Here is a 16,013-nt window from a genome sequence, read left to right on the forward strand (position 1 = left end):
CCACCACTTCCACCACTACCATCACCATCACCACCACCACCACCCTGTACCATCACTACCACCACCATCACCATCACCACCACCATCACCATCACCACCACCATCACCATCACCATCACCACCACCACCACCACCATCACCATCACCACCACCATCACCATCACCACTACTACCACCATCACCACCACCACCACAACCACCATCACCAGCACCACCACCACCACCACCACCACCAGCACCCCCTACCACCACCATCACCACCACCATCACCAGCACCACCACCAGCACCACCACCACCAGTACCCCCTACCACCACCACCACCAGCACCCCCTACCATCACCATCACCACCACCATACCACCACCACCACCACTACCCTCTCCACCACCACCACCACCATCACCACCACCACCATCACCAGCACTACCACCACCACCACCAGCACCTCCTACCATCACCACCACCATACCACCACCACCAGTACCCCCTACCATCACCATCACCACCACCATCCCACCACCAGCACCACCACCACCAGCACCCCCTACCATCACCATCACCACCACCATACCACCACCACCACCACCATCACCACCACCACCACCACCACCATCACCACCACCACCACCATCACCACCACCACCACCACCACCTCCATCACCACCACCATCACCATCACCACCACCATACTACCACCACCAGCACCACCACCACCATCACCACCACCACCACCACCACCATCACCACCACCACCACCATCACCACCACCACCACCACCACCTCCATCACCACCACCATCACCATCACCACCACCACCACCACCACTACCCTCTCCACCACCACCACCACCACCACCACCACCACCTCCATCACCACCACCACCACCACCACCACCACCATCACCACCACCACCACCACCATCACCACCACCATCACCACCACCACCATCACCACCACCACCACCCCCTACCATCACCACCACCACCACCACCAGCACCCCCTACCATCACCATCACCACCACCATACTACCACCACCAGCACCACCACCACCATCACCATCACCACCACCACCACCACCACCACCATCACCATCACCACCACCATCACCACCACCACCACCACACCGCCACCACCACCACCACTACCCTCTCCTCACCACCACCGCCACCACCACCATCACCACCACCACTTCCCTCTCCACCACCACCACTACCCTCTCCACCACCCCCACCACCATCACCACATGTTCAATCTGAGAAACTGTTCCCCCTGCATCAACTTCTCTTTAAAGAAGACACAGGAAGGGTGAGCTCTAGAAATGACTTCCCAAGGTTTGCCACTGATATTTGAGAACAATTCTTCATGAAGGTTATTGCTTTTCCCTCGAGAGACTGGCTCTTACGGGCAATTAGCTAGACAGCTGCTGAGCACGGGTGCAACCTACTGGCCACGATATACTAAGTGCATGGTGTTTGTGGCACCTGCTGGCCAAATATTTGAATTATCCTTCATGCCCATGACCAGGAGTATATCTCATTACTCAACGTTATTGGGGACTTGGGGACATTCTAGACCCTTTGAAGCCCTAACTCAGAGTGTTTTGGGTCTTGTTAGTGGACTGTTGTGTTCTCGGGGATATTGCTATTGGACTGTGAGTTTGAGGCAGCCAGTAATCAGAGAAGAGGCTTTTGTTGTTCTGTTGATGGAATTGCTGCCCCGGGTAGATAATGGGCTGTCCATTCTTTCCATGAGTATTTAGCCAGTTTATTAGGAAATCATAGGAACGAGCTCTTCCACCTCATTGCATCTCCCCTCTGATGCCTCTTCTTGGCCTGGTTCTAGGTCTGGGATAACGCCCTGTACTGTGTGATGGGGCCCTATAGAATGAACACACTGATTCTGGCTGTGGTCTGGTTTGCCATGGCCTTAAGGTAAGTTTAATTTTACTTAAATTCTTTAACCTCCCAAGAACCCCGGATTACATCTTGGGCTACTAACGGCAAAGTCCGTGGTTCAAAACCATGGGCCTCTCCATGGAAGAATTACGAGGCTTGCTACCTTCATGAAGACAGTCCTGAAAACCAAAAAGGAAAATTTCCCTCTGTCCCATAGGGTCACGCTGAGTCAGGATTGACATGTTTGCAGGGAGTGTGTTTTCTGATCTCCTTGTTTCTCAGTTGCCTCATCTATGTAGATTATAATTGCTTTTAGCTCATTGAGTTTGGATCAAAGAGGATTTTTTGGCTGTAAGGAGCAGGCCGCCCACTCTTGGAGCTCGTATAATGAAGAAATCTGTTATCCTGCACATTCACAATCTGCAGCAAGGCAGGCTCAGATTCCAGGGAGAATTTCAGCCTTAGGTCAACTCTCCTTGTAACTGCAAGATGTCTAAAGGAGAACAAGGCTGCCTCTCCCCAAGTTTCCCATTTTAACAACAAGGAAACCTTTCTAAGACGCCCCTTCTGATTTATTTGCTAGCTTTGTGTGACATGCAAGGAGGCTGGTGGGGTTGTGGGTCACACATTGGCTGATAACTGCAAGGTCAGCAGTTTGAAACCACAAGCTACTCTAACAGATGAAGGTGTGGTTATGTGCTCTGGTAAATATTTAGTCTTGAAAACCCAAAGGGGTAATTTTATCCTGTCCGATAGTCAAAACGAATCACCAGGCACCACAGCCTAGGCAAGTTGAAACATACAATTAACAATGAACTCTTGCATCCTACCATTTGGAGGTGATAAGTAGAGGCAGTTTTACCTCTTCACCGTCTATTTTATATTCCTTCATTCTTTCTGTTCTTGAGTTCGCTGAGACCTACAGCGCAGAGTTTCATGCTAGTGGTCATGATGGACTCCCTCCTGTTTCCAGTGTTTCACCATTAAGAAAGACGCTGCACTTTGAGTTGAGTTATGAACTTCTTTTTCAATTGTACCTCACCACTTCCTAATGTATTGTTATGATTAAAATAAGGCATGGATGCTGATTTTGAATCACTTTTTCAGAATCTGTAGAGATGGTCTTGATTATTCTCCTTAGATCTAAGAATACAATCATTTGTATGACCAGATGTTCATTACTGGACTGTTTTCATCTGCTTTATAGGAACCTGAGAATCTCCACTCAGGACTGTAGAGTAGGGATGATGAAGGAATGAAGCGTGCTGCTAATCCCACATTTTGTCCTCTCTATTTCAGTTACTATGGACTGACTGTTTGGTTCCCTGATATGATTCGGTATTTCCAAGATGAAGAATACAAGTCTAAAATGAAGGTATTTTATGGTGAGCATGTGTCTGGTGCTACAATCAACTTCACGATGGAAAATCAGATTCACCAACATGGGAAACTCGTGAATGACAAGTAAGTGGAGACCTTGGGCTTTTCTCAGATCATCAGAGCAAAGCAATAGCACCTGCTGGAGACCGTGCCTTGCAGCGAGCCCACGGGGCGGGGGGACGGACAAAACGTAGATATGCTGAGAAATGAGCCCCAAGGATATTGCAGTCACCTCAATTTACCTTCGCTGCCAGGGTCGTGCTAAAGTCCCTGATGTGTCTGTACTGTACCGACTCCCACTCTGCCCTTATTTGACCAGAGACGGAGCCATTTGCCTGGGGAAGCAATGAAGTGGTTTACCCTTAAGGAATACATGCCCAGAGCTGTGTCCCACTCAGGGTGACTGCTTGGGGAGAGGGTCCAGGTTCTCCCTGTTGGGGTTCCTGAAGCATCCAGGACCTGGTGGTTCATCTTGTTCTTTGATTCCGGTGCCCTTCCAGTCTATTCCTTTTGACTCCGGCCAGCTGGTTTCAGTTTCTCGCCATAATAACAGACACCTGGGCCAGCTGGCTTTTCCTGGCAGAGGCAACTGTTAGTCTGACTTGAGCATCACGTATAGTCTGAAGCAAAACTCCTAAGTGCAAGAGATGATGAATGTCAAGACTTCGAAAGAACAGAAGGTTGTATTATCCCTTGTTTTGGGAAGAAACAGAACACTTCCAGTTTAAAGTAAAGGCAAGTGGGAAACATATCCTTAAAAGCCCACTTTCCTAGGTAAGACACCCACAGCACAATAAACAAGCTGGAAGCAAAGAAGGCCCCTCGGGGCTCCAAGCTGGTATATCAGAGTCCGTATGGTAAGACTTGTTCGTTTTCCTTATGGGAAACCCACTAGAACCCGTATTCTAATCTCCTGTATGCTGTTTTTCTACGTCGTTTCTCCACATTGTCCCATCTGGCCTGTAGTAAATTAGGAGGAGTAGATTAGAAATGGGGAAATAGTCTGTCTTCAGTACATTAGCAGTGGTAGTTAAGGCAGACTGGGATCAAAGGTAGAGAAATAAAATTCAGAATGAACTATGCCAAACGATCCATGAATTGTGGTCAGTTCATGTTGCGGCAGAGAGGCCTATGCACAACTCACTGCTACGTCGAGGCGTAGAGACCCCCCTCCTGAAGGTTCCCGAGACTGTAACTGTTGACAGGAGTAAAACACCCAGTCTTGCTCCCACGGAGCAGCTGGCGATTTCAAACTGCTGACCTTGTGGATCGAAGCCCAACACATAACCACTCCACCGCCAGGGCTCCATACATCGCCATAGGTGGCGTGTGATATAGTAGAGTAGCTGCGGTTTTGGAATTCCTGCCCTGGAGTTGTCGTGGTTATGTGTTGGCCTGCGATCTGCGTGGCTCTGAGTTCAAAACCAACCACCAGCAGCTCCTCAGAAGAAAGGCTGGGCTTTCTACTCTTGTGTCAGAAACGCACAGCGGGTCACTATGAGTCAGCTGGCAGTGAAGCTTTTTTGTTTTGGAGGGGGAGGGTGCAAACTGTTAAGCACACAGCTACTAACCGAAAGGTTGGAGGTTCAAGTCCTCGCAGAGGAACCGAAGAAGAAAAGTCTGAAGAGCGTCCCTTTAAAACGCTGGGAAGCACATTTCCATTCGCACGTATGGGATCGCCGTGAATTGAGAGTGACCGATGTTCGTTGGTGTGTACAGTAATTACCCTGAGCCATCACGAATAACTTGCTTAAAACTTGGTGCTGCTCCCTCTGTGCCGGTGAGACCGAGAAACTCCTGAGAGCCTTGGATGCCCCACGCTTGAGCTTGAATCTTGTTTGCCACGGCCACCCTGCTTTGAGATCCCTAAGGAGACAAAGTCCCCCCACACGCATTCTTCCCCACTCAGGGTTCCTCCAAACTCCAGTGGAGTCTGAGCCGAGCCGAGCACAGGAGAACTTGGGTTTTCAGGAGGCAGGCCACCCAGGTAATCCACAGGACTGCAATTCGGCAGAGCACACACTTGACCCTTTTTTCCTATGCGCATCCCCAGAATGTAGCCGTTTCTTAATGGTCCAAAAGCAGGGACAGAGCACAGCTTTCTGAGAAAGAGGAAAAGATGGGGCTTCTTTTTTATCCCATAAGCACAGTTAGGGCAGGAAGAGTCTAATTCTCCAAGCTCAGGCAGGAAATGGAACCACAACACCCCAGCCCCAGAACCTTCTCTCTGCTGTTGTTGGTATGCGGTGCTGTTGGCGCTGGTTCTGACTCATAGCAACCCTAAGCACATCCGAGCGGACCACTGCCCGGTCCTCACACTGGTCCTACGTTTGAGCAGCCGCCGTGTCAACCCATCTTCCCAGGCGCGTCCTCATTTCTACTTTACCAGGATGGTGTCCTTTTCCAGGGGCACATTTTCCTGATCACGAGAGGAGGTGACCCCCCCAAAATAGATTATTTTCCCAAAGCTTTGTATTAAATTATATTTTTACAAAACAACCTTATCACCTTTAAAGTGCTTTCCATTACACTTAATACATTTGTCAAATCTGCTATTCCGTTCTTGGAAACATTTTTCAAACTCATCGGTTTGATGGCTGACAGCACCCCCTCATTTTGTTCTCCGCCTCTTCTATGTCGTCAAATTGCTGTCTTGTCATGTCCCTCTTCATTTTTTGGAAACAAGAAGGACTCGCAGGGAGTGAGGTGAGGTGAGTGAGGTGTGTGGAGCACGAGAGGCATGCTGTTTTTTGCTCCCAAACTGGTGGGCTGAGATGGCTGTGTGAGCAGGTGCATTGTCGTGGTGGCAAAGCCAGCCCCCCGTCTGCCACAAATCAGGCCTTTTTTTGGTCACACACTCGTATCTGCTGGAATGAACTCCCAATGCACTATGAGTAGACATTTTCAACCTTTTGGGAAGTTGATGGCCGTCCAGAACAACGTTCATCACCTATCTACATCTCACCTTTTTTGAAATGAGAAAGCCACTCCATTGAGTTTTCCCCCTAACACTGTCCTTGTAAACTGATCAACATCACAACAATTTCTGCAGCATTTTTCCCGAACAGGAAACAGAATTTTACACCCGCATGCTGTTTCTCTTAAATTGGTCAACTCCCTGCCTCACCACCACAAAAAAAGAAAGAAAGAAAAGAATTTCAAGTAAAACTGCTTATACAAAAAAATTCACTGTGACCAGAGAGAACCTTCCCTGGCGATGCCACTTGGTGCACTAACTCAGAGAGAGTTGCCCAGTACTCACCTAGCAGGAAAAGTATGTACTATTAAACTCCTGCCCAGGAGAGCTTTTTGCCAACTTTTTTAGGGGAGGGTGCCCCCTCATATGTCCAAAGTACATGAGATGAAGTCTCACCATCCTTGCCTCTGAGGAGCATTTATTCTGGCTATACTTCTTCCAAGACAAATTTATTTGTTCTTTTGGTGGTCCATGGCACTGTTGGGAAGCATTGGAATGCGAACTGTAAGGTCAGTGGTTCAAACCCACCAGCTCCTCTGAGGCAGAGGGATGAGGCTCTCTGTTCCTGTACAGACTGAGAACGATGTTCCTGTAAAGACTGACGGCTTCAGACACCATTCCATTGGGTCATCAGCCTGATGGTAGTCAGGCGTATACTATCCCATGAAGTCTGGACTTTTCCCCAGCAAATTCTTGAACAAAGAGTGAAATTTCTCCTTGGAAGAGTCCTTTGGTGGCACGGACGGTCAGTATGTTCCCTGCTAATGGAAAGATGGTTCAAGTCCATCCATGCCTACCTTGAAAGACAGACTTGCCAGTCTGCTGCTGAAAGGTCAGAGTCTTGAACCCCCCCTCCCCCCCGGGCACAGCTGTGTTCTGACACTCATGGGGCCATGCGGAGTTGAAGCCAATGTGAGGGCAGTGATTCCCTCCTCCCACCTTGGGAGGATCAAATTAAAATCACAATCAAATCCATTGCCCTCGAGTTGATTCCAACACAGAAAAACCATATACAGTTTCTGAGCCTGTAAAGATTTACAGGAGCAGAAAAACTCATCTTTCTTCTGAGAAGTGGTGGAGGGGTTTGAACCGGCGAACTTTGGCTTAGCAGTCCAAGCTTCCAGGACAACCCAAGCCTTGGAAATGGATTTAAGCAAAGAAACGACCTAATTTCTTTTCTTTCGTTTTGCTGACATCTGCTGGTCAGGAGCTGGAACCATCGCATCTTTGAAAACCTCAAGCCTCTTTAGCAGCTTAACCAAAGTCTATGAATAAGAGTTTGTTATTTACAGTGGTGATGTAACGGGTTCTCCGTTGGCCTTCTAACTGCAAGACAAGTGGTTCAAAACCAGCTGCTGCTGCACAAGAGAACTCTGGAGCTGTGTTCTCCTGTAAAAACGTACATTCTTAGAAACCAGGGAACATTTCTACGCTGTCCTGCAGCACTCACTCTGAGTCATAATCACTCAATGATTTAAAATGTAGGTAAAATGTATTGATTATTTTGGCTGTCACACATGGAGAGGAGCCCTAGGAATCGGGCTACTAACAGGGCCGGCAGTTTGAAACCACCAATTCACTCTGGGTGATAGATGGAATTTTCTATTCCCGTGAAGTTACAGTCTCAGATGCCCACAGGGGCAGTTCTCTTCTGGGCTACAGGGTCACTATGAGTCAGCAGAGACTCAATGGCAGGGATCTTTTTGTTATGACACATGGGAAATTACCTTTCATGTTGGGAGGGCTTTCCGCTTCATTGGCAGACTTGGCCAATAAAGGAGATCCTATTAAAACCTGTGAGATGAATCCCTTTGCCACCAACAAGTAACCCAAGTGCACAGGTTAGTTTTGGCCTGTTCCCCAGGCACCTGTAGCCTCCTGGCACATTTGCTGGGATCTGGTTGCTCTGGTGGCATAGTGGCCTTGGGCTGGTAACCACAAGATCAGCAGTTCAGAACCACTAGCAGCTCCACGAGAGAATGATGAGCCATTCTACTCCCCTAAAGAGTTACAGTCGTGGAAACCCACAGGGGCAGTTCTACGCTATTCTACGGGGTCACTATGAATCAGAGTCGGCTGGATGGTAGTGAGTGCCGATCTGAGTATTGGTCAATTCAAGAAAAGCAAATGAATAAGTGGGCGTTTTAAATCCTGAGCCAAAATGTTACATAGGCTTCTGTTGTTATTGATTGAAGCAGAATGATTTTTCATCCTAGATGAATCAATTGTCAGAGTCCATTTTGGACTCACAATTACCTTGTAGTTCAGACTAGAGGTGCTCCATCAGGTTTCCAAGACTGCCAATCTTTCCAGGAACAGATACCCCCATCTTTCTCCCTTGGAGTTCCTGGTAGGTCGGAGACACCACCCTTGTGCTTGTGGCACAAGCAAACCCAGAGTGGTAATATCTGCTCACACACATGGCTTTGCCGATGCAAAACAGGACAGCGCGCTTGGTTTCTCAGTGAAGGTCAAGGGTGAAAGGCTCAGACTGAGAATCAAATGTAAAGGATTGAGCTCTCAAATGAAGTGTGAAGAATAGGGCGTCTCTGAGTGTGCAGACAGTGAACACTCTCTAGGGACACACACGGGGTCCCCATGAGTTAAGGTGACTTGATGGCAGCTGGTTAAGTACAAGAGGGGGGCGTTGGAGCAGAGACAAAGGACGCAAACCCATCTCTAGCAAAGAATGGAAGGGCTCGCTCAGGAATGACAATGAAAGGTTACCCACATCTCTGGAGGCTCCTTTGTTCCCTGACTAGCCAGTACAGTAAAGCTGAAGACGCCAGTGATGGGGAATTGACCAGGGACCGTCTCGCTTAGGCCTAAGCTGAGCGTAAGGAAGTGGATCCCAGCTTTAATTGGTCAGTAACTAGCTGGAACACCTAGTTAACTCTTGCGCCTTTCTACACCCCCTATTCTGCATCTGAGCATGATAATATTGATGTATACGATATATAATATTTCAAAGTTAATAAAGTCCCTTTTCAAAATTTAATAGTTTGACATAGGATTTGCGTAGTTTTGTTATGTCTATTCCTGATATTTTGGTTTGGGGCATCTATTAGAAAAGGTAGCCATTCCCCATCCAAACATCTACACAAGTAAATTGGGATCCCATTGGTTTCTGGATATTTATGTTGAATTTTCTGATTAGTGCGGTTGACTTTCCCCTTCTTCTTGATCTATATTCCTATCATCTGCAAATAACAATGGCTTTGTTTCATCTCCATGTTGTCATAATGAAATTAGCATGTGCAAAAAGTAGAGACCATTTATACAATAAGAATACCTAATGGAACAAGAACAATCAACCTTACAAAGTCCTAAATGATGCTATATTGTTTTCAGATTTTAAAGTAAATGTTACACACCACGTGACCCTTCCTAATTCTAGTCCTTTCATCTCCCAGGGGTAGCTGACGTCACGGTCATGAGTGTGGTGGTTCACATTTCCGTGCACGTTTTTATCCTTTCCCCATTTATCTAATGTGTCTGTAAACACAGAATAATATTGTTCCTCATATTAAAAATTTTAGATATGTATTTCTGTATATTAAATATGCATATAAATAAGTATGCATATTTATAAATTCTGAAACTTGTTCATTTTTTAACCGATGGTATTGGGAATTCTTTGTGTTGGTTAACTTAGCTCAGTTTCATTTATTTTAATTCCATTATGTAGGTATTCCATAATGTATTAATCAGTTTTCCTTTTTTATGGATATTTAAGTAGGTTTTTTTGGCTGTTAGTAATGCAGTAGTACTCTTATAAAATTTCTTTTAATATATATATACACATAGATGTCAAATTGCTGGCTGGAAGGTGCGAGCATTTTCAACTTCAGTGTCCCTTGCCAAATTGTTCTGCAATGTCCTTGCCCTAATTCACACTGCCTGCACCAGTAGGCAAGCTCCAGTGAGCAGCTGTGGGCTGCTCAATCCAACTCCCCCCTCCCCACCGCCACTCTATAGGAGCAAGATGAGGCTGTCTGTCCCCATGACAAGTTTACACCCTCCCCAGAGTCACATGTGCCAGAATTGGCTCTATGGCAGTGGGTAAGAGAGTAAAATGTGGGTGCTTCCATGTCCCCCTCATTTTAGTAATCTTTGTATTTCAAGACTCATGAGTGTGAAATGATTTGAACCCACTAACTCTTCTGGCAGGAAAATATGTGGCTCTTAGTTTCCATGCAGATTGACAGTCTTAGAAACCCTTTGTCCTTTGGCGTCACTGTGAGTTAAAATCGACAGTGGCGGAGCTTGATTTGGGGCAACTTATCTGGGCATAATCTCTGAGTATTCGAATCTTTCCTCTTATGAACAGCCAATTGTTTCAACAATATTTGTTGAATTGTCTACTGGGCATAATCTCTGAGTATCATAATCTTTCCCCTTATGAACAGCCAATTGCTTCAACCATATTTACTGAATTTTCTACTTTTTCCCCCTTGATATCAATAACACTTTTCCCCCTTAATATTAAAGAAAAAGAAAATTAGGCATACTGACAGATTCACCAAGGCACAAGAATGTATGTTCTTAGATATTATTTGGTTGACAACAGCTCAAGAGTTCCCAGCATAAATACTTCCTGATTTTCCATGAAATACAATTATAATACTTTGGGGAATTCATATGGACACTCGTAAGTCCACTTATTATATCTCCCTCGGGTTCCACACAATAAAAAGACTCCACACTTTGGAACCATATATTGGAGCTGGAGGAAGCCATTTCTTGCCATCGCTACTTTCAGATTTCTAAATGCAATCTCCTAGAGGAGAAGGGATGAGTGTGCTGGTGCAGTCCCTGACTCCTCTTTGGTTGTAGAGCGAAAGGGTGAGGCCAAGATGTGGGGGCCTGAGAACTGATATGAAGTATTCAGGCAGAAGTTTGTTTCCTCGTTCCTTAGACACTGTAGACCTCAGCATCTGTTTTCCTTTCGGAAGTCAATGGGAGGTTTACTTGTGATTTGCTTTCCCTGGGCTAGGACCCCATATTATATAACAGCAGAGACTAGCATTAAAGAACCGCATCGTCTTTGCAGAAGGGCTAGATGATTCAGATGAAAGATAATCTTCTCCTTCCCTCCTCTCCTTGGTAAGAAACGGAAAGGACAGAACATGTATTTGTAATTCCTCTACCTGTAATATACTTCTTTCTTATCTTTAGTTTGATTGCTTTCACGGCAACACAAGTCACTTACGTGTCACCTTCTCAAGGAAAGTGAGTTCTTCCCCATTGTTTTCCCCAATTGGGTCAAATGTCCCCTTTGAAATAAATTTATACCACCGCTCTCTATCTTGGTAGCTGTCACACTCGATTTTAATGGTCAGGTTCCTGGCCTTCCTCTTTAATTAGACTGAGTTTCTTAAGGATGCTTCCTTAAGGAGACTGAACCTTCCATGTTAACTCAAACAGGTACCCTTTGGCATAGTTGGGATCACTTTGTGGACTGGGCATTAGGTTTGAGAGGTTCACTGCCATGCACTCTTTGTAACAGAGGCCATGCCATGTCATGGTTGTTTACTTGGGGGAATGCTTTCTACCTTTTTCCAGCTCTTAACCCCTGAGCTATTCTGAGTGAAGAGTTTTGGAACATTTCGGCACATAAATGAGGGATCAGCAGATATGATTTATATGAAGACTCATGAAATATGCCTTGGCCCCTTTCCTTTTTATCTCTTACCTTGTAACTTTGCTTTTTATATTCTCAGAATGATACATTTTAAGGTCTGCCCGTGTCCGACTGGCTTCTGATTTATGGCTCCTTTCTCACCCACTGTTGGTGGAATATTAAAATACCACTGAAGGCCACCTCGGCAGCCTGGTACTTTATTAAAGAGAAGGATATAATAGGAAAGACGAAGACCTGGGACCAACTTCAGGAATAGCTTTCCCTAGTAAACATGGCAGGCATGCAGGATTATCTTACTTTTGAAAACACAGACATTTTCCAGCAACAAAAGTCGAATCAATTTCTTTTCCAGGTGAAACGTGGAGAGTTCACTGATAGTTTTCGGAGTTCCTTGCCTAAAAAGCCCACCATCAATGTGACCTTATGAAAACGTGCTCAAAATCACCTGCTTTACTAAGCCATGGCTCTCAGGTTTTTCCAAATAGAGTAACACATCGGGGGATTCAATCAGAATACGGATCTGGGCACCGTCGCTGAGATTGTGGTCTAGCAAACGCCCAGTTTCCTAGAGTCTAGGAAACTCCGCTTCTAACAGTAGGCTCCCATTTTATCCTGATGAAGGAAATCTGGGGCCTCTCTTTGAAAAAGCACCTGCCTGGCCTTCTAACGGGATGGAGGGTCTCTTGGCAGAAGCTAGTGAGAGGTGGAACTCGGTTGGGGTTCTGAGAAGAGCACAATATGTCTCACAAGCGAGGCACACTCACCATGGTCAGTGGCAGTGGAGTGAGTGATCTGGCAGTCCTGAAGAACAACACCCTGACACCCCTACTCTCTCACTGTGCTTCCTATGGGGATGTAATGGGCTATGTGCTTATTTCTCCCATGCCTTTCCTTTCTGTACTCATAGTGTCTAGTACAATACGCTCAATACATGTTTTCTAAAGACTGAACACCCGAATGAATACACAGATGAATGAGTGAATTGGAATTCTCTCTCTCTCTCTCTCTCTATATATATATATATATAATCATTTTATTGGGGTTCTTACAGCTTTTAAAAATACTTTTATTGGGGTCTCTTACATCTCTTGTCATAATCCATCCATTCATCCACCGTGTCAAGCACATTTGCACATATGTTGCCATCATCATCTTCAAAGCATTCTCTTCTCACTTGAGCCCCAGATATCAGCTCCCCATTTCTTCCCCCTACTCTCCCACCCACCCACCCTCCCTTCCTCCCTCATTCTTGATAAGTTATAGATTTTTATTTCATACCTTACATCGTATTCCGTTGCCCCTCACCCACTTTTCCATTATTCGTCCCCCTGAGAGGGGGTTATATGTTGATCCTTGTGATCAATTCTCGCATTCTACCCACACCCTTCTGGTATCTCTACTATCATTGTTGACCCCCAGGGTTTTATCTATCCTGGTTGCCTGTGTTGCAAGCTTTTATCTGTAGCAGTGTGCATGCTCTTTTCTAATCTGATTTGTAAAGTCGAATTGAGGTCATGATAGTGGGGTAAAGGAAGCACTAAAAAACTAGAGGGAAGTTGTTTCATTGGTACTACACTGCACCCTGAGTGGCTCGTCTCTTCCCTGTGACCCCTTTGTGAGGGCATGTCCAATTGTCTACAGATGGGCATGGGTCTCCACTCCATGCTCCACCCCCCATAAACATTTGATATGATTTTGTTCTGGGTCTTAGATGCCTGATAACCGATCCCATTGACACCTCATGATCCCACAGGCTGGTGTGTTTCTTCCATGTGGGCTTTGTTGTTTCAGAGCTAGATGGCCGCTTGTTTATCTTCAAGCCCCCCAGATGCTGTATTTTTTGATAGCTGGACACCATCACTTTTCTTCACCACATTTGCTTATGCACCCGTTTTGTCTTCAGCAATCCTGTCAGGAAGATGAGCATCACAGAATGCTAGATTGCTAAAACAAAGTGTTCTTGTGTTGAGGGAATACTTTAGTTGAGGCCCAATGTCCATCTGCAACCTTAATTCTTAACAGATAGATACGAGTACATAGTTCTGTTCCCCTCTTGATATATATTTACATATGTGCATGCCTGTATTTAGGCTTCTATAAATGTCCTTTGCCTCCTGTTTCTTTCCTCTGTTTCCTTTTACTTTTCTCTTTTGTCCCACCATCATGTTAGACCTTCATTCAGGTTTAGTAATTCCTCACTGCCACATTGCCCTTGATTAAGCCCCACTAGGCATCTGAAAACCTTCCTTCCATTAATTTTAGTTCACTTGTTCCCTTGTCCCTGGATTGGTCCCCACCCCCCATTTCCTATCTCCTACCTCCCCTTCTCCCGTACCGCCCCCTCCCCAGAATCATTGGTCCAGTTCTTTTCATCTCAGAATTATTTATCCTGCCTATCTTATCTAGATTGACATGCAGATACATTAATAAGTGTAAAAACCAAGCAAAGCCAAATAAAACAACATTGAAAGTCAAAACCAACAAAACAATAACAACAGCAGAAAGCAAGAACAAAATAACAACAACACTGACAAAAATGGAAAAGCCCATAAATAGTTCAAGGTCTGTTTGTTGGCCTTTACAAGTGTTTTCCAGTTGAGTCTGATGGGGTGCCACACTCTGTCTCCAAAGTCTATTTTTGGTATTTGTTGGGGGTTTCATCAGTCTGCTCCCCCTGCTGCTCTGCTGCATGCCCTCAGCGCCTCGCCCCAGCGTGATGGGGCCAGACCGTGCGCTATTCCCACACTGTGTTTCCAGTGCTGTTCCCCGCAGTGCCATGGTTCAATGAGGGATGCTGTATCCCATGGTGATGCCAACCCTACAGATCTCCCCATGCATTGTCTGCTCTGAGCAGGAGCATTTTCCTCAGGGCTTGTGGGCCAGGATGTCCTCTCCTCCCTCTCCATCCCTTTTTGTTACTCCCGTGTGCTCTAATCTGATGTGCCCTTCTTCCCAAGCTGTAGCCCCAGTGCTTCCTCAGAAGTGAATTTTTCTGAGGTGGGGGGTGGGAGGAAATGGTGGGGGGACGGTGTACACATAGTCGGGATTGGGGCTGGCCCTGCAGACCTCTCTATTGGTTCTCTGGTACATACCAGTATGTTGTATTCACGCCTTGGCATTATCAGATTGAAGCCTGGTCGCTCTCTCCCTGCCCTGTGGAGATAGAAACAGTATCCCCCCCCCCCTTGTATGGGTGAGTGCCCTGCTTCCCGACCCCATGTCTTTCCCCCCCCCTTTTTCACCCTCTTATTTAGTTGGCTGCTGTATGTATCCCTGGATTGGGTTTGGCCCCTACAATAGTTGCTGGACCTCACCCCAGAAATGTATATATATAGGAGCTTTTCCCCTAAGACCCACTTTTTTTAAAGCTTACCTCATTGGACTCATGCTGCAGCTGTCCTGTTGTGCTTGGCTTACATCACTAGCAGGACTTCCTCCAGTTCTTCCCACATGGCATGCATGCATTCATCACTGCTTTTTAGCGAGGCGTAGTTCGCCATTGTATGTGTGTACCACAGTGTTTTGTTCCATTCGTCTGTTGATGGTTCTTTCCAACTCCTTGCAATTGTGAACTATGCCACGATGAACATTGGAGCACAGATGTCTGGCCCTGATTTATTTCTTGCCTCTTCTGGGTATATGCCCAGTAGTGGGATTGTTGGGTCGTATGGTAGCTCAATATCCATCTATTTTAGATATCACCAAATCGATTTCCATAATGACTGTACATACCTACAGGTCCACCAGCAGTGGATGAGAGTTCCTGTCTCCCCATAGCCCTTCCAACACTTGTTACTTTATGATTTTTTTGAATTGGGCTATCTTTGACGGTATGAGGTGATATCTCATAGTTTTAATTTGCATTTCTCTTATGGCTAATGATTGGGAACATTTTCTCATATGTTTATTGGCCATTTGGATTTGTGCCTCTGTGAAACTTCTGTTCGGGTCATTTGCCCATCGCCTTAGTGGGCAGTTAGTTTTTTTTTCTTATTGTAAGCTTGCAAAGTATTGTAGATTTAATTAATAAGGCCTTTGCTAAAGATATTTTCCCACTCTGTGGACTCTCTTATTACTCTTGGTGAATTCTTTCGATGTACACAGTTGATTTATCTT

General features: G+C 45.9%; 1 protein-coding gene across 1 annotated transcript in view; it reads left to right on the plus strand.

The window, feature by feature from the left end:
• Positions 1-16,013, plus strand: part of SV2B (synaptic vesicle glycoprotein 2B) — an 89,572-nt gene that overhangs the window by 53,255 nt on the left and 20,304 nt on the right. Inside the window, exons 7-8 of the mRNA XM_075558413.1 lie at positions 1,844-1,932; positions 3,196-3,360. Of these exons, the coding sequence (XP_075414528.1) occupies positions 1,844-1,932; positions 3,196-3,360 (254 nt within the window). The remainder of the gene's footprint in view (positions 1-1,843; positions 1,933-3,195; positions 3,361-16,013) is intronic.

Source organism: Tenrec ecaudatus, chromosome 9 (assembly GCF_050624435.1).
Source record: "Tenrec ecaudatus isolate mTenEca1 chromosome 9, mTenEca1.hap1, whole genome shotgun sequence".
Classification (NCBI taxonomy): Eukaryota; Metazoa; Chordata; class Mammalia; order Afrosoricida; family Tenrecidae; genus Tenrec; species Tenrec ecaudatus.